This window comes from Thamnophis sirtalis, unplaced genomic scaffold (assembly GCF_051295495.1).
Source record: "Thamnophis sirtalis isolate CommonGarterSnake01/CBP01778 unplaced genomic scaffold, rThaSir2_p1.2 scaffold_6, whole genome shotgun sequence".
NCBI lineage: Eukaryota > Metazoa > Chordata > Lepidosauria > Squamata > Natricidae > Thamnophis > Thamnophis sirtalis.
In genome coordinates, this window is record NW_028261386.1 from 65,448,333 (window position 1) to 65,466,827 (window position 18,495).

At 34.9% G+C, this 18,495-nt stretch overlaps 1 protein-coding gene across 13 annotated transcripts in view; it reads right to left on the reverse strand.

Moving 5' to 3' along the window:
- Window positions 1-18,495, reverse strand: part of SDCCAG8 (SHH signaling and ciliogenesis regulator SDCCAG8) — a 117,674-nt gene that overhangs the window by 50,968 nt on the left and 48,211 nt on the right. For 11 of the 13 annotated variants that reach the window (XR_015696976.1, XR_015696981.1, XR_015696979.1 and 8 more), the window contains 3 exons: window positions 12,485-12,612; window positions 5,291-5,399; window positions 1,163-1,294 (listed from right to left, as the gene is read on the reverse strand). Coding sequence is in view for 4 of the 13 variants with exons in the window: in XM_014067419.2 (XP_013922894.2) it covers window positions 1,163-1,294; window positions 5,291-5,399; window positions 12,485-12,612 (369 nt within the window). In the remaining 9 variants the exon portion in view is untranslated. The remainder of the gene's footprint in view (window positions 1-1,162; window positions 1,295-5,290; window positions 5,400-12,484; window positions 12,613-18,495) is intronic. The other 2 variants (XR_015696978.1, XM_087718032.1) reach the window with 1 other exon arrangement.

Consider the following 18,495-nt stretch of genomic DNA (forward strand, 5'->3'; position numbering starts at 1 on the left):
CCAAGTGAATACATCTGTTTACATTTCGTTTCATATTGTCAGTATCATTTAGAATTAAAGAATTGCTCTGTATTTTTTTCTCAATATAGATCACTTTCTAAAGATAGGTAAAACACAGAATCTGATACTATTTCCCAACCAATTGTGAGGATATAAATGTATGGTAGAAAAAAAAATCTGAAGAGTTCAAATCTTCCTCTATTAAAGCTAAAACAAAAGCTTTATGAAATGTTTGAAATGGGCGAGGCATTTTGGTGAATTGATATCAACTGCCTCTTTTTGGGAGGGTGGGCAGAGTAAACACATATTGTCACAAGCAGTAATATCTGAAATACTGGTAGGTAACATATTTGTAAGGAAATATTCCAAACCTGAGATTAAATCAATAATATAGTGAACAAAAAATCTAGTGCTGTTTTACAACTTAATAAGTTCTGATAGGAATATTACCAAGAGGACTGAAAATGAGGCCAAACGATTATAAATGACAAGATACATAAACAGCAAGTAAGACATTTAGAAATTCAGTGAGAGGAAAAAACTGAAGAAGTGGCATTTCTTAAACAGATGTAAGGGTGACTGCAGATGGCATGTTAGAGAAGGTCAGCTGCCTCAGAGGCAATAAACAAAAAAGTTGATTTGTGATTGAACACAAAGAAGAATGCAAAAAAAGGAGAGAGTAGCCTGGATACTAAAAAAAATATTTTAAGCTATTTTAATTTTTCAGCAATTATTCTTCTGCATTATTAATACCAGGTCATATACATTAGAAGCTAAATCGCATGGCAAATGTAGATGAGGAGACATCCTACGTTGACCTGAATGGTTTAAAGGAGGCAACAATTCTGTCTATCATAGCCACAGAGTGATATGGAACTCTGCCTCAACTGGATGGGGAGTTTAAAAAAAGAGTAGATATATATTATATCTGTATTTTTTAAAAGTCTATTGAAATATAGTTGCTGACAAAGACAAGGAAAAAATTTGTTGGAGGCAAGCATATTTGAATATAATTTGGACTGCATTTGTATTTGATTTTTTTAAATCTATTTTTTTTTAAATGAGCAATTACCTAAAATATTGATAATGTTTTTGAGATAAAAAGTATAGAAACATCAGTTTATAGTAAACCGCACAGGGATAAATTAATAAATCTCCCTACCTTAGTTTCATTTTCTCATGCATCCTTCCATGCTGGATACACTGATCCTCCAATTCATCATGCCTTTTCTGCACCTTCTCAAGTCTGTCATGGATATACTCATTTTCCTGACTAAGCTGGCTGATTTCCGACCTAGAGAATTAAGAACACTGATGATGGATGTTGCCAGATTTTATCATGCAGTGTATCATCAACTTTATACTTCACATCTGCATCGTTCTTCAAAGCAGAGAATATCAAAAAGTACTCTGGTAGTACTGTTGCATAGCTGGGGACATAACTCTACCAGAATCTGCAACTTAAAGTCTCTATTTAGACCAGCAATGGCTTAGATAATAGGTGTCATAGTCTAATTTAGAGGATACTAAGATGTAAAAGGCTGAACTATTGTTGCCAGGGGTATGGGTTTTTTTTGGCTTTTGTATTGCGGTTTTATCTTAGCCCAGAGTCACTGGGAGTGATTTGGGGCAGCCATGTAAGTTTTTCAAATAAATAAACATAAAATAAATTAAAATAAAATAAACCACAGAATTTTGTAGGAAAGTTCATTACACTAGGGCAGGGATGTCAAACTCCTGGCCCGTGGGCTGGATGCGTCACACACTGGCCATGCCCACGCCCAGTATAGCAAATGGGGGAAAAGTCCCAATACATCATGTGATGCCGTGACGATGTGAGTTTGACACCCCTGAACTAGAGAATAACTATATGAGAAACTGCCTTATAAAATTTCATTTACTTTGCAGGAAGGTGTTATAGTTTTCTTTTCAATGCCCCAAAACTGCAGGAACCACATTAGGTGGGTCTGAGGGGGAAGACCTTCTGTGCCATGGTAACTACATTATGGGACATTCCCTCCCCGCTAAAGTGAAGTAATCTCCATCCTTATTATTTTCTGGAAGTCCCTCAATACCTGGCTATGTCATTTGGCCTGGGGATTTGAAGAAACTGGTGAAATCTTAAGGTGGCTTTCTTACTGAACTTAATCTCGTGTGTTTTATGTTTTCTTTTTCTTTTTCTTTGCTTTTCATATGCTTATTGTTTTTATATTTTTTGCTGTATGGTACCCAGAGTCATTTCTTGTGAGATTTTATAAATAAATAAATAATTTTATCAATCAATAAATCCTAAGCATATTTCATAGAAAAGATATTCCATCAAATTCTGTGAACCTCAGATTAAAAATATGGCATGACACAAATGATTTTGAAGACTGGAGTCACAGAATGTATATTTTAAATAATAAAAGAGTTATCATGGCAAACAATTCTGTCATTTCACTCATACATTTTCTTTGTGGTGTAGGTACTACAATGTTACTGAAATACCACAGCTGCAAAATGTAGCCATACTAAACATCGTAAATCTTGATCCATCAAGAAGCTAGCATACACGTTGTTCTCAACCTTATTTGACCCCAAAATTTCTCTTGTTAACCAAAATAGTAGTTAAATGAGTTTTGCCCCATTTTTTGACCATTCTTGCCACAGTTGTTAAGTGAAACACTGCTGTTGTTAAGTTAGTAACATGGCTGTTAAGTAAATCTGGCTTCCCCGTGGCTTTGTTTGTCAGAAGGTCACAAAAGCTGATCACACGACCCTGAGACACTGCAACCGTTATAAATACATGCCAGTCGTCAAGCATCCAAATTTTGGTTATGTGACCACAGGGATGTTTTAAAGATTGTATTTGTGAAAAATAATAATGACACTTTTTAAAGTGCTGTTGTAACTTTGAATGGGCACTAAATGGTTGTAAGTCGAGGATGTTGTAAATTACTCCATGTACCTTTAGCTTAAAAAGCCAGTTTTATCCCTTTAATTTTGACAGACATACCCAAATTTCACTCAAAATATTTGGTTCATTGTTTTTCTGTTCATCAGAAACTTAGCATTTTAGAGTAATATAATTAAATGTAAGGTAGCTTCTATTTCTTTTGATGGTGATTAGGACAAAAAAAAAAGATATCACAGTTGTGGCTTACTTTTCCGCACAAGTTCAGTTTTACCTTCTGATTCTCTAGCTTTCCAAGACATCCCTAGTGTTTAACTGTAATGACTGCAGTCATCCAATGCTGCATCAACTGAACATGCAGAAAAACAGTTCAACCGGGTGTATGTTCTTTACTTCAATTAAACTCACACAGTTGGATGCCTACTGTTGCCAAAATGGTAATATAATTTATCCATTATAGGGAAACAGTAAAACTACACTAAAAGTCATTTAACAATATTTATAACACCATAAAAACTGTGTTAAAATATATGGACTGCAATGTGCACCAAAATTATAAAATTTGTTTCTCATAATCGGTGATTAAAAACAGGATCATTTCTCTAGCTTCAATACACTCAACCCTGGTGACAGATTAGAATTCAAATCTTAATGATCAATTTACAATTAACAAGATAGAAGTGAAACAAATTAAACCAACCATTATATATAATGAGACCCAATGGACTTCCATTGTTGCACTTAATTACAAAGCACAAATCACAAATACACAATAGACAGTGTCAAGTATCAACCCACAAACCTTAGACACCATGATAATCCCAAAAAGGGGGGGGAAATCATATAGAAAACACTAAAAAAATGTATTATTACAATTCCATGTGTTACATAGAGCTAGATGTGCAGCTGGAGGGGAGTAAGTTCAGTATGTCCAAGATCTGCCTATGTATGTGGGAAAATTTTTGCTCAAGCTAATTTTTTATTATTATAGATTTCTCTGAACAATTTGCCAGCAATATTATACATTAGTGAAGGTAACAGCTAAATCCAAAAAAGATAGCTTGCTATCTATTTGTGTAAGATAATTGCATCTTTACACACCGTGGATATAATCAGTCCCAAGACATTCTCTACATTAATCAATATAATTCACTTCTTATTATCTTACCAAAAGAACTATAATTCTTAATGCATTATGTTTTGTCAAACTTAAACAGTAATATATACTAAAATTTAAAAAAACATTTTGAGATATTATATCATTTTCTTGGGTTCAAATTGTAGAAAAAACTTTTTAAACTTTAATAAACAAAAGCACTGTGCCAACAAATAAGTATATTTAATGTAGAAAATACTTTGTTCTATAAAGGCATATGTTATTTCCAGATTACAACTCGCATCTCTCCCAACAAGAATGGGCATCAGTCCCCAATGCAAACTCAACACAGTGAAGGAAAAATGGATAGAGATGTCATGGGAGATGGCTTGGCTGTATAGAAAAGCACTTCATACTACAACATTTAGTTAAAGGTTCCACTCCCATTCAGATTAACATGATTAGCATAAGATACAGGAAAAGATGTTCCAACTGTAGCAATAGCACTGCAATGCCCAACTGTACAAATAATTATCACTTCAATGTTTGTAACTTAATTTGAATCAAATACTTGGTTTTTTTTTTTACAAGGGTGACATATAGAGTGCACATTCATAAATAAATATGCATTGTGCCAAAATGGTAAATAATTTCTTAAGTATTTATTTATCCCTTACCCAAAAATATGTACCTCAGAAACAACTTTATTCAAGAACTGATTTATATCTGCCCTTCTGCTTAAGTAATCTAGGCACAAGACTAACAATTTGCAAACCATAATGTATTAAAAGTATTCAGTTAATTTAGTTAATAAGGGTGGGAACTTTTTAAAAAGTTGATATTGCATATATATTGTGATTACAACTACTGTGATAGACAAATTTCTTTCTCATTCTTTTCAATTTGGAATCACCAATTCTTTTTGTACTATGAGCTAGGAAGAAGTACATACGAGAGAGAGGGAGGGAGGGAGAGAGAGAGAGGAGAGAGAGAGAGAGAAATTATACACTCATTATATATTGATACAGAGCATACATAGATGCTCATTAGTATGAGCATATAATGTCTATAGTGAATATTGGCTATAATCAGCATCAGCTTTTGTCCACACATTAAATGTGTTCATTGGGAGCAAGAGAAGGAAGGAAAGAGATTAAAGATCACTGACAACCAAAGTCTACAGCAATTAACATGCTATCTTACTATGGGAAACAGCATTATTTTGAGCACTTACAAATAATAAGGAAGTCTCAATACATTCTAATAGCTTCATATGCAAAATTACAGACTTTCTTTACCTTTTTCTTTCAGTGACATGTTCAACCTTCTTTGCTAATTGACAACATTCTTCTTTTAATTTTGATAGAAGAGCATTCTGGGAACTCAATAACGATTCCAGTTCGTTTACTAGAAAAAAAATCATATATATAGATAGGTTTTGTGAATATTAGGATTTAGATATTACATTTTAGAAGCACTTTAAAATTTTACTTTGACTATTATGCACAAATTACATTTTGAAGAAGTTAACCATAGCAAAGAGAAAACCTCTTTAAAGTAATAGGACAAATACATAGTCACGTTTCTTTATATGAATTGTAAGGTTTTCTCTTTTTTTTGTTCAGATACTAAATCAGTTTTATAGAAGCTTTCTAAACAAAGAATAGAACACCTCAATGCTTCTCACTAATAACAAGAGTTGACACTTTCTCTTTACAAAGAAATACACAATTGCCTTATGACAAATTCTACAGAATGCTATTTCCTATCTAACCTTTGTCCACTCATCTTCATTTTTAAATTAAGTTTCTTCAACTTTAGTACTTAACAAATAATCCTGAAATTGTTGGCTTTGTCCCAAACATTAAGACATTGGGAACTAAAATGAATTACAAAAATGCTTTACATTCTGATGCCCAAATTTCTATTTAAAAGGGAGGGAAAATACAAGGATGGCATTGCCTGAATGCATGTGGTTTTTCTCCCAAACTGCATTCTGAAAAACTAATAAAATTATTCCATAATCCACCACTTGTGAATGAATTGTCATTACATTTTGGCTAATGAAAAATGAAAACATTTATTCATGGTAAACTTTCACGTAGAAACCACCAAACATAATCATGCATTCTTTGTAATTATATTAAACGTAGTGATCTTTACACATAATACTCTAAAAACAATTTAACAATGTCATAAAAGATAAATATTTTTTTGGCCATAGTTTATTATTATGAGTTATTGCATTTACAATGAGAGGATGTTTCTTTGATCCTTCTGGATACCAAATTCATTTCCCTGCTAAATTTCCCTCTCCAAAGCACCTGAGGACAGGACAAGAAGTAATGGATGGAAACTAATCAAGGAGAGAAGCAACCTAGAATTAAGAATAAATTGCCTGACAGTTAGAACAATTACTCAGTGGAACAACTTGCCTCTAGAAGTTGTGAATTCTCCAACACTGGAAGTTTTAAAGAAGAGATTAGATAATCATTTTCCTGAAATGTTATAGGGTTTCCTGCCTCAGCAGGGGGTTGGACTAGAAGACCCCTAAGGTCCCTTCCAACTCTGTTATTCTATTCTATTCTATTCTCTATTCTTCTATTCTCTTATATTGTAATAAGCTCCGCCAATATATCCTGTGTTGCCCTTATCTATTTTAGTCTGGCTGTAAAAAAGAGGCCTTGGGAAATATTTCTGCTATGTAATATAATCAAAATAATTTTTGCATGGAGGCTGGAATTATTTCATGAGTTAATATGCAAATTAAAAAAGTCCTCAAACTAAGCTGTCTGCCAATTAAAGGAATACAAGTTCCATTAAGACAGCCCTTCTTTGGTAGAGGACGCATATTATTCTGCAGATGTTATACTGAATAGAGCCATGACTGGTGGTGAGTTGCTACTGATAGGTCATATACCATTTGGATTGTTTCTCCTTCTGGCCAAAAGTTAAGGCTGGCCTTTTTTTAAAAAAATTGTGATATTTGAGATAGTAGTAGTATTCAGTGGTTTACCTCAGGAAGATAAGATTAGGGTGTTTTTTTGGGGTGGAGTAGGGGCATGCCTTCAAATCAATGTGGACTCCTGGTGATTTCTTGGACTAATCCGTGGAGGTTTTTTGGCAGCATTTTTGAAAGGCTTAGACTTTCTTCCTAGGACTGAGAGGAAGTGATTAAACCAAAGCACTAGGCTTTGTTTGTGTCTTAGATGAGACTAAAACTCATGTTCCCATTTTGTAGTCTGATATTCTACAATATGTAGAATACAATATGTAGAATATGTCAGAGGCATGACAAACTCAGCAGTTAAACTTACTTGCCCCAGATCCTGCAAACCTAGTAGTTCAAAAGCACGTAAATACAGGTAGATGAATAGGTACCACTTTGGTGGGAAGGTAACAGCATTCTCCGTGCCTCAGCGTATAGTCATGGTAGCCATGTGACTACAGAAGTGTCTTCAAACAATACTGGCTCCCTCTGTTAAGAAATGGAAATGAGCACTGCCCCCAAGAGTTGGACATGACTGGAGAGAGAAAATTTTTACCTTTACTCTAACTACTACATCAAACTGGATCCTCTCAAATTAGTATTTCAGAAATGTATTACCTCCATGGCAAGTAAAGGATTATCACCACAAATGATTTCAGGCAGGATATTTTTATTTATTTATGATCTCTTCAGTATGATGACTATTTAATTAGGAGAATATAGTTTACTATTCATAAACATTAATCCTGAATGTGATTTATGGTTGTAGGAAGTCCATATTTTTAAAGAAATGGGAGAGGTTATTAAGTCTGAATATTTTCTCTATGCTGATAAGCCAAGGCAGGCCTGCTGGTTTTCCAGGAAGTTCAGAGGTATGAAAATGGGAATGCCAACTACAGCAGTGGTAGAGAAATTCAGAATAAATCAACAGAAGGTAGAGCGCGTTTTAAAGAATGTACTACAGCTTCAATGGCAATGAAGATGTTGTAATTTGCCACTGCTACTACATCTACACTGATTTTTCTAGTGCAGCTATTCCAAATCACTGTATGAAAGATCTACCACATTAAGAATAGAAGATGATACAACTAAATTTTCTATGTAAAAATCTCTTACATTCATTCTAATTAAGATTAGAAGATTCTAATTATGTACTTTCTATGCTTACATGTTCATGGATACACTTCAGTTTAAACACAGTGAAGATATGACAAGATTCCTCATAATAAGCCAATCTTTGGCAGAAGTGCTTGAGAGAGTGATAGATGGATTCTGGAACTGTAATGCAACCTGTTTTAAATGGAGCAACACTTCCCTAAAGAATCAGGTTTGCAGTCTGTGAGTGCATCTGGATTCACCAAGAAGCAGATGCCCAAGAAGATGTAAATAGGAGCATCTTTGCCCAGCTTAAGCTAATGTGCCAATTGCATCTGCTCTTGACAAGGTCAGTGCATCCATGATAATACCTACCAAGACAGGGCTACTGATTGGCTAGCTTCAATATATATATTATTTACCAATAAGCAATGTCCAAAGTGTATATTACATAAAAGATGGAAAAAAAGAAAAACCCAGTCTATTTAATGAAAACATAACAAAAGAAACTTAAAAACATATTGAAATGGTTGGAACAGGATACTTAACGTGTGAGAAAATAAGATTTAGATAGGATGTAAAGAATGTATGGATGCTTAATGAATGAAGAAATATACTGAGACGACTTGGTCATGTAGAAAGAATAAAGAAGGACTGAATTGCAAATAGGTTGAGAGGAAGGAAAAGAAAGTCATATTTTGATAGGGTTGATGAATTATTGTAAGAGAAAAGTTAAAAAGAAAAAAACACAAGGTATTGTATGAGCTGATATAAGGGCCTGGTGGAAGCAATGATAGGTTGTAATGTTAGCAATATATTAACAAGGGAGAAATACCATAAATAGAGCTAATCTGTACCATTCATAAATGTTTTATCCACATTTTAATGAAAATATCAATCCCATAATTTGTCAGATGTTTTTAAACTATGCAAATAATCCTGCCTTATTCCATCTGACTGATAGAAATTTCCAATTAATTTAAGAATTAAGAACACTGGAAAGGATAGGAACTGCGGGAAAAATATGATTAGGAATCTATCTAAAAAAGTAAGATTATAATTAATAACAAAATAATAGATAAAACTCCAAGCAATTTAGCATGACTACTATTCAGATTAGTTCTTTTTCTGTGTTTTTTCCCCTATTTCTTTTACTTTTTTATTATTGTAGTTTTTTTCTTTAAAAAAATCACTTGACATGAAGTACCATTCTCAAATGTAAGCAGATTAATGGAGATCTTACAGATATGAGAGAAAAGACTAAATGACAACTGGTTCTGTGTTTCTGTGCCAAGTCACAGCTGCTTATACACAGAAGTATTGTATAGAATGTAGAAAGATGCCACAAATAGTCCCTTTCCCCCTAATACACTTATGTGGAATGAAATCATAAAGCAAATACTTATGCTCATTTACAGAAAAATTGGCCTGCTAGGATTTGTGTCACTACTGCAGGATTCAAACAGATCACAGTTTCAAATTAAAATGGCTGTAAATTAAATGCTATCCTAGCTATGTAAGAAGAACGACCAGCAAAAGATGGTAACTAAACAAGCTAACTTTTGCTTTTGGTTTGTACTCTGTGAAAACACCCACTTTGAAAGATGGGCAGCCAAACAAATCATTCAAATAAATATATAAAATAAGTAATCATTCATGGTTATTCATGAGCTGGGACATGACGATCACATATAAAACGCTGAACTTTGGTGTAATTCAATTAATTCAAGGTATTGCTAGTGAATCTGTTTTAGGCTACCTTGACCAAGAGCAAGGACGTTATAAATGTGATATTAATAATAAGAAAAACAGGTTTGCCAGACCAGGACACTTCCTTAAACAGTATAAAAGAATGTATGTGCATTTATTTCAAAATTAATCCCATTCTTCTTTTAACAAAATAATTTACAACAAGTAGATTAAATAGATATTAGGTAACAACATAAAACACAAAACCATAAAACTTTGTTTCCTTAAAAAGAGGAGAGGAATAATCCCATTTTAACAGTAGGTAATAATAAACAAATAAAACTAAAGAAGCACTTATCCCATCTCAAAATTTCAAACCAGACTCATCCAAATTGGCGTCTAAATACATTCTGTCTTGGTGGCATCTGAGTCAACCAAAAGACAGTAATGACTTTAATACCAATAATAAAATTGCCTTGGTTTTCATACCAGATTTTGAGAAGTAGAATTAAGGTGCCAAGCAAGGACAGGGGAAAAAAAAAAAAAGAACAGTAGCAATCTATTATCAGAGAAACAGGCTCATCCATTATGCACTGGTGTATGCCACAAACTGACAGTAAAAGTCTTAGTCTAAGGTGACCAAAAATCAGAAGGAGTCTTGTATCACCTTTTCAGACTAACACATATTTATTAAAAGATATAAGCTTTTATGAACTACAGCTCAGCTCCAGATTTCTCCTGATTTGGGAGAACTAATCAGGGAATTAAGGAATACTTCCAAATAAAGACATAACTAGTAAGTGCACAGGCCCAGAGACCACTTTCTGCCATTCCGACCAGTCTTCAGGTAGAGGCACAGATCAGCATACTTTATATTCAATATACAAATCACCGCACTTCTATTGCTACAGAACTGTGAGAAATCAAAAACAAAAGTAACACATAGAGGGGGGGAAATAGTGAAATATGTCCTTGCAAAACAAAAGGCATCTCTAGCCTTCTTTCAAAGATAGAAGTGTCTGAAAAAGCAAACACTTGAAGAAAAGAAATAAAGTCTCACCTAATTCTAGCACACATACACACATACACACACCTAAAATTTAACAAATACTTTAGCATCTTCAATTTTGCATATCACGGGCATGATCAAATTTAATTTAACATGTAATTTCCTGAAATTCTACAATTCATTTACTTGTTATAGAGTTGCTTCACAACTCATGAATGAAAAGGTATGCAGATTATATTCAGACACAGAAGCAAGCCCACACTATATGAGATTTAACATGAACAGCGGCCTTTGGAATTCAGCATATTTAATGATAATAGTTCTAGTTTGTTGGAAAACTGGTATAGGCATTTCAATCAAAACAAATCTTTAGGCGAGTTAACCTCATTTCACAGAAGCCACTGTGCATGCACCCTTGTAAAAGTGGTACATTACATTATAAACACAATGGGAAATCTGGGAAATCTGACTTGAATCCACATTTTGCTGCATTCCTAAGTTGCATATTTAGCCCATGGGTAATTCCCCATAATTAATGTCAATTTTGGGGAAATTTATATATTATTTAGAAAAAGTTAAATCATGATTGAATTTTATTTTCCTTTCCCTTTCACAAATGTCGATTTGTAACTAGTTAGATTACATACACAGATTTAGAAAGGTTGGAGATACATGATTCATGGCTTACTACCGCAATGGTTATTTTCATAATTGCTCATTTAATTTCATTACAATTTTGGTTTCAGAGGTTAAGTTCTGAAAATGCACACTTTGCGAGTATTTTCTGCAATTCTGTATATGGAAAATTGTTATGTATTTGTTGTTAAACACATAGAACATTATGTTGTAAACCTAAAAAAGCAATGTCAAAAGACTACACAGATATTGTCAGAATTTCCATGAAACAATGTCACCATCACGGTAAAGGTAAAGAACGATAAATTAGTTGAACTAAAATACTGTATTGAAAGACATCAGGTTTAAGTCATATTACCAGCTGTTGCCAAAATCCCATTCTTATCAATTTAAACTTCATACTGCAAATTCTTGTAGCTACAAAAGATTAAAGCTATATCTAAATTTGAGTAGAACAGAATACACCAATTCCAAAAATGTGTGAAGCAACGAAGATTAAATAAAGGAACATATTAATTTGGAGCCAGTGAATTACATCCAGCTGCGACAGTGAATTAAGTACCAATTAATGGCTAAAGCTTTTCTCCAGTTTGGATTCTGAAGCAAACTCATTAAGCTTTTAGAGTAGCTATAATGTGTGTACTGTGGGAACTGTTCAGTACTATTCAGGAGACTTTAACTGTAAGCTCAGAGCATTTCCTGCAGAGCTTCTGATGCTATTTTCTTTATATAACATGTGTGCCTGAAAATCCAGCCAAAAATAAACCCTTTGTTTTTCTACTTTGTTGTGGTCCCTCTCAGCTTTACGTTTCTTGAACACAGGTAAATAAACTCATAATCCAGATGGTGCAACAGATGTGAGAGCAGCACTCTGAAATCAACAGACAGTGGGCAATACTTTCCATTTTCTCTTTTAAACGCTAACTAATATGTAATTCGGAATCTCCGGTGTAGTTAGCATCTGCTCCCTTCGGCCAGCCAAAGGTTACAGGTGTTCCTGATGTCATTTCACAGTAAGGCATGGGCCGGGCTTGTGAGTGAGTGCCCAGGCTCTAATCTTTCCCGACCACCTACCAGTTTTATCATGCTGGGCCTCCATTTGCCGCATCTTCTGTGTCAGATCCTGCTCTCTCTGCTGAGCCTGAAGGACTCGAGTCTTTGCCTCATTGCTAAAGCTATGCTGAATGTTCTCTTTTTCTAATCTAGGGAAAAAAAGATGGGAGGCTAGGTAAGCTGAGAAAGTACACGTTTAAAAAAAGCAAGCCCGCCCCATATAAGATCTATTATATATTTATAATGCAGAGGATGCATAGGGTAGGAATTATACAAAATAGCAACTCTCTGGGCTGAGAATACTAAATAATTATATTCATTTCTTTATAAGTAGCTTTCTATCCAAAATTGTGAGCAATACAACAGCAAAATAAGTTTAAGTAATAGAAAAAAAACAATTGTACAAAATATTTAATACATACATGATTAAGAGCAAAACAAATGATAAAACAGCAAGACAAGAATAAACTAGAGATATTTAAGGAAGGTGCCTTTATTCTGTTTCTCTATTAACAACATTCTACTCAGGTCCCATACTATTGTATATAGCTACAATATATTTATTTGTTTGTCTGTTTGCTCATATCATTTCAAAGTGACTCTGGGCTGCTTACAACAATTTTCTTTCCTGACTCCATTTATAATAAAAATCATACTCCTTTTTTATGTCTTAGGATTCTCAGAAATGTATGAAAGTATTCATCCTAGATGTGTGTATTAGAGCAACACATTTAACAACTTCTGGATAAATTCTAAATTAAGTTGAACAAATACATTATCATTCTTTATAATGGAGAATTTAATGTAATAAAAAGAAGGTCAATTTATGAAATATCGTTCTTTTTATTTGTTGGGCCTAGCTCTTCTGAAATAAGCAATCTCAAGCAATCTAGCACTATGGTTAATATCTGGATGAAATTTTTAGATAAAAATCATGCTTCCATTCTTTAAGGGATTTTCTTATCATTAGAACAGATAATTACATTAAAAGTCCTTTGATAACTGGAATAGCTGGGACAATGCTTTCCCCAATGAAAAAAATCAAGGGACATCCCTGTTTTTAAAGAGTGCTGGAGGTAAAGAAATGAACAGAACAACCAATTGTAGAACCTTTAATTTTGAAACAAAAAAGAATCTAGTTCAGTCAAATTTGGGTACACAGAATCTGGCTATAAGGAAGGTAATTTTATACAATACTACTGCACAGTGGAGCCAGCCACCAAAAATTTCAGGTGACCAATATGATCAAAAGTCTATTATCTTCTAGAACATGAGAAAAGAAGAGAAATTTTCAGATAATCAGTTATTACTAACACTGCAGATAGAGTGCCGTTATCTTGTCTAGACTAATGTCTAGATCCATGAATGCGAACCTATGGCACACATGCCAGAGGTAGCACGCAAAGCCCCCTCTGCTGGCACGGACGCTGTTGCCCAGGTCAGATCTCTGTGACATTTCTTTTGTGAGCTTATGTTTCCCTGCAAATGACGAAACAGAAGCTCACAAAAGAAAAAGATCTTATCCTGCCTCCCACTGGCCAGCTGGTCTTCGGGGCTCTGCTTCACATGTACACATGTTCATGCATGTCTGTGCATGTGAGCATGCATGTCCAAGTTTCAGTTTGGGCACATGCACAGTTTTGTCACTCAGTGACCAAAGATTCGCCATCACTGATCTAGAACTACTGGTAATAAGCATAACTTTGGCTTGTCATGTTATACTGGTGGTTTGACTACAGCAATGCACTCTACCCTAGGCTGCCCTTGAAAACTGCTCAGAAGTTTCAGTTGGACCAGAATGCAGCAGCACTGGTAGCAATGGTCTTTCCTTGGCATACCCTTGTGACATTTCTGCTTTGCAAGTCACAATGATTTTGTCTGCTCCTGCATGTAATTCTAGGTGCTACTTGTTATCTATAAAGTCCTACATGGCATAGGCTAGGTTATTTGAGGGACTACTTACTTCCCATGGTTTCTGCCTGGGCAATATAGGCCAGCAGAGTTAGCTTACTCCAGCTCCCTTCAAATCATCAATTGAAGACCTAATTTTTCTCCAGACCTTGATGTAAGATAGATGGTGCCCTTCGGCATATTTGCTATTGTTGTTTTGTTTGTATATTAGCTTGGTTGCCAGTGGTTTTTATGTTGTTATTTATTTATTATCCATTGTCAATTGGAGTTGGATGGTGTTCAAATTAAATAAATTACACACACACACACACACTTAAAATACTGAAGAATTATATCACTACAGTAGCAGGGAGAATTTTGCTTTAAACACATGTAAATAGCAACTGCCATACCTCATAACCATGTCATTAAACTTACCTTCTCAGTTCAAATACATTTGAATTGTCCTGTACTATGGATAGCAATCCAAATTGGCATTGCTTAATGCACATTGATTCTGTTGAGACAAGTCTTAGCTGCCATTTTTATCAACATCTCTCCCCTAATTTTTAGACAATCCAAAGTCATATCCCATTCTATTCAGAAAGGTCCCCAAACCCTCAAGGGGTGGGTGGAGGGCATCTTAAATGGGAAGGATGAAAATAATACCCATACATATATGACACTTATGCTATGGCACAGCCTAACCTATGTTAAAAATAAGAAGAAAATGGTAAAATGAATATAATTAATTCCAGGGCTTGCTGCCTGAAGAAAGGAAAATTTCTATTGATGTGTGCGCCCGTGCATGTGTTAATAAGAAAGACAGTAAAGGCAAACAAGCTATCTGCAAATAGCTTGCCCACAGATAATTATTATTCTTGTAACAACCATATATTTTAGTATCAGACAGCTAGAAGGAAACAAGTTAGTCTCTTAGTTCAGTGCAAGAATGTAGCTTTAAATACATCTGACAGGATGCTGCCTTGCCTCTGCCTTGGTTGCAATTCTTAGTTGCATTCAAAGTCAGCAGGTATTCCTTGAGTATGTTTTCTATCAGGTTCATGGTAGAATCTTGCTCCTTGAGACTGCTTTTCACAATCACAGTGAAATACATATCTTATTCTTAGAGAAACCTACACCATAAGTGGAGTTAAATAATTCTACTTTTTCCTGTTATCCATCTCTTTTTTTATTTGCCATCTTTGCTGAGCAGCTGGTATATTGCGTCTTGCCTTTCTTTCATAGAGGAAAAAGACTTTTTTGCTTTTTTTGGTCTTTTCTCTTTATTCTGCTTTTTCTTTTCCTGATCCTATCTCTTTAAATCGGGCTGCCTATATGTCATCTTCCTTAGTGACTCTTCCTCATTACATCTCCTATCAGTTATGTCCTTATTAATGTTAAATTGTCATTACATCAGTCTATCTCCTCAGTTTATACAATTTGATGAAAGCCCAGTCATCCTAGTCATAGACCTGCATAATCCCAGTATATGTCTGGAATATGTGAAAAACCTATGCCAAAATTCCCTCTTTATGGAAAGGATGAAAAACAGAAGTATTACAAAAGGAATAAAACATAGTTTTCTACTATCCCAGTAAAATAATATTTAGCATCACCACATTTTTGAAATTTTCTGGGATCATTATTTTATCATTCTACAGAGAATATTCCTTAAAAATAAGTAAAAAAACTTGAAGGATATAGGAATGTTGAATTAAACATTTGTATTATCAATATCAAAGATGAGCAATAATTTTAAAACATGCATTGTAGGTTACTAAATAATTAAAACAATCCTTTTTGCACTGTGATTCATTACATATACATATTATGGAAGAGATGGACCACAGATATACATATATTTGTATTCTATGTATTTTTCCATTTGAGTGGTAAAAAGGAAATATATATTTTAAGAGAACTATCAACAATTTATAAATTATTCATTCTTAAGACCATTTACAGTCAGAAAAGACAACACAATGCTAAAGTGGCCAAATCCAGGCGCCTGCTAAGTCAGCTTCCTTCAAATGCACTCACTTCCATGGCAGTAGCAATATATAAAAGCAGCCAAGATCAAACCACTGGCTTTGTATCATTATTACCAAATACAGGTTTAATGTAAAATAATAAAGTATGACATGAACAGTGAACCCCTTTTAGTTGAGTTTCAGACCTGAATGTGAGACTGAAACAATATTATGCTTCTGGATGACTTCTGTCAGCAGAGGAAGGGAGGTCATGCATCAATATCATTATCATGGTATCCTTCAGCACTGGCTTTGAGGGTTGGGTAGCCCAATTCTATGCTGGTTCTCCTCCTTCCTCTAATGTTGGTTCTAGTTGGCAATGATTGAGAGTGAGGTGTTCTAGTCATGGCTCTTGCTTTATGAAGTTCCACAGGGTTTGGTACTTATCTCTGCTCCTGTTTAATATCTGCATTAAGCTACTGGGTGACATCATCCATCACACTGGAATGAGCTATCATCAGCACACTGAAAATATCTAGATTTACATCTCTACCCCGGCACACTAAGCAATTCTGTTGACATCCTGTCTTGGTATCTGGAAGCTGTTAAGGTTTGGATGGGAAACAAGAGGCTTAAGGTCAATCTTGACAAGATGAAGTGGCTCTGGGTTTGGGATCTTCTGGTTCCATGGATTTGTGATCTCTTCTTCTGAATGGGCTAGCATTGCCCTAAGCAGACCTTGCATGCAATCTAGGGTCCTCCTGGACTCATGACTTCTGCGTGAAAAGTAGGTGGCAGAAATGACTAGGAAAGTGATAGCATATGGAATGACCCTAGGAGATAGGAGAAAGAACCTCAGACTAGACATGATCAAACACGATCTCAATCCACTGAAGGAATGTGGTCATGGCAAACATTTCCGAATGGATCTTCCTTAGTTTTTTCAACTGTAAAGATGGGTTGGGAGGATGGAATGTACTTTCAGACTTGCAAGATTCTCTGAATGTATCCTTACAATAAACAAACAGTATTTCTGGCTGCACTCCCTATTTGGACTGTCTGACAAACTAAACCAGGAAGCTTTCACAGTTTTGTGTTGCATGCCAGTTGCACTTTTTCCTGGTTTGGGATGCTTTATTTTCAATCATTTGATCCCTGGTTTCCTCCTGAATGGATGACTATAAAATGCTCTATCTGAGGCTGTCTTGAAGAGCATTTGGAAACTGCGGTTGGTACAAAAAGCTGCAAGGGCAGTTATGTATGCCTCTCAGGCAATTCACATTACATCTTTACTCAATGAGCAGCATTGGCTTCCAATGTGGCTCTGGGTGCAATTTAAGGTGCAGCTAATGACATAAAGCTCTACCTAGCACATAACTATGATATTTGAGAGATTGCCGTAAATAATAGAAAGCAAAGTGGCTGTGGTTAGAATGCAGTATTGCAGGCTAACTCTGCCTGCAGTCTGGGGTTTAATCCTTACCGGCTCAAGGTTGACTCAACTTCCCATTATTCTTAGGTTGCTAAAATGAGGACCCAAATTGTTGGAAGCAAAATATTGATGTTGTAAACTGACCCGAGAAGTGCCATAAAACTCTATGGTTTGGTATATAAATCTAAATGCTATTGCTATCCACCATATGACATTAGGTGGTTGTTGCTTGAGATCTTTCATAATATTCTGCACGGATCTAGGACAACTTGCTGTGACTAACTCATCATTGACCAACTCATCACAGGACAATTTGCCATGGTGAACTTGCTGTGGGAGAACTTGCCCTGGAACAAGAATTACACTAACTTTGAGGAAATGGTGGAATAGAATCATTAAAGAAAGGATGCAAAAGGAGAGACAAAACAAAATGTTTATGACAAAAATTAAAACAATTTTAAACATTATTTTAAATAATTAAATTTAATTGTTGAATTATCTGCATGAGTTGTCCTGCAGCAACTTGGCCTTGGTGAGTTGTCCTGGTGGGAGTTGGCCATGGTGAGTTGGTTGCAGTAAGTTGTCCCATTCTGATTCTGCACTGTGCGCGCACACACAATTTGCAGATTAACTACCATCAAATTTGCTTCATGTCACTTTGTTCTCTGTTATATATGGTACAGTGAATTATAAAGTTTATAAAGTTTATAAACTGGGGCTCAGAGAACAAAATGGAT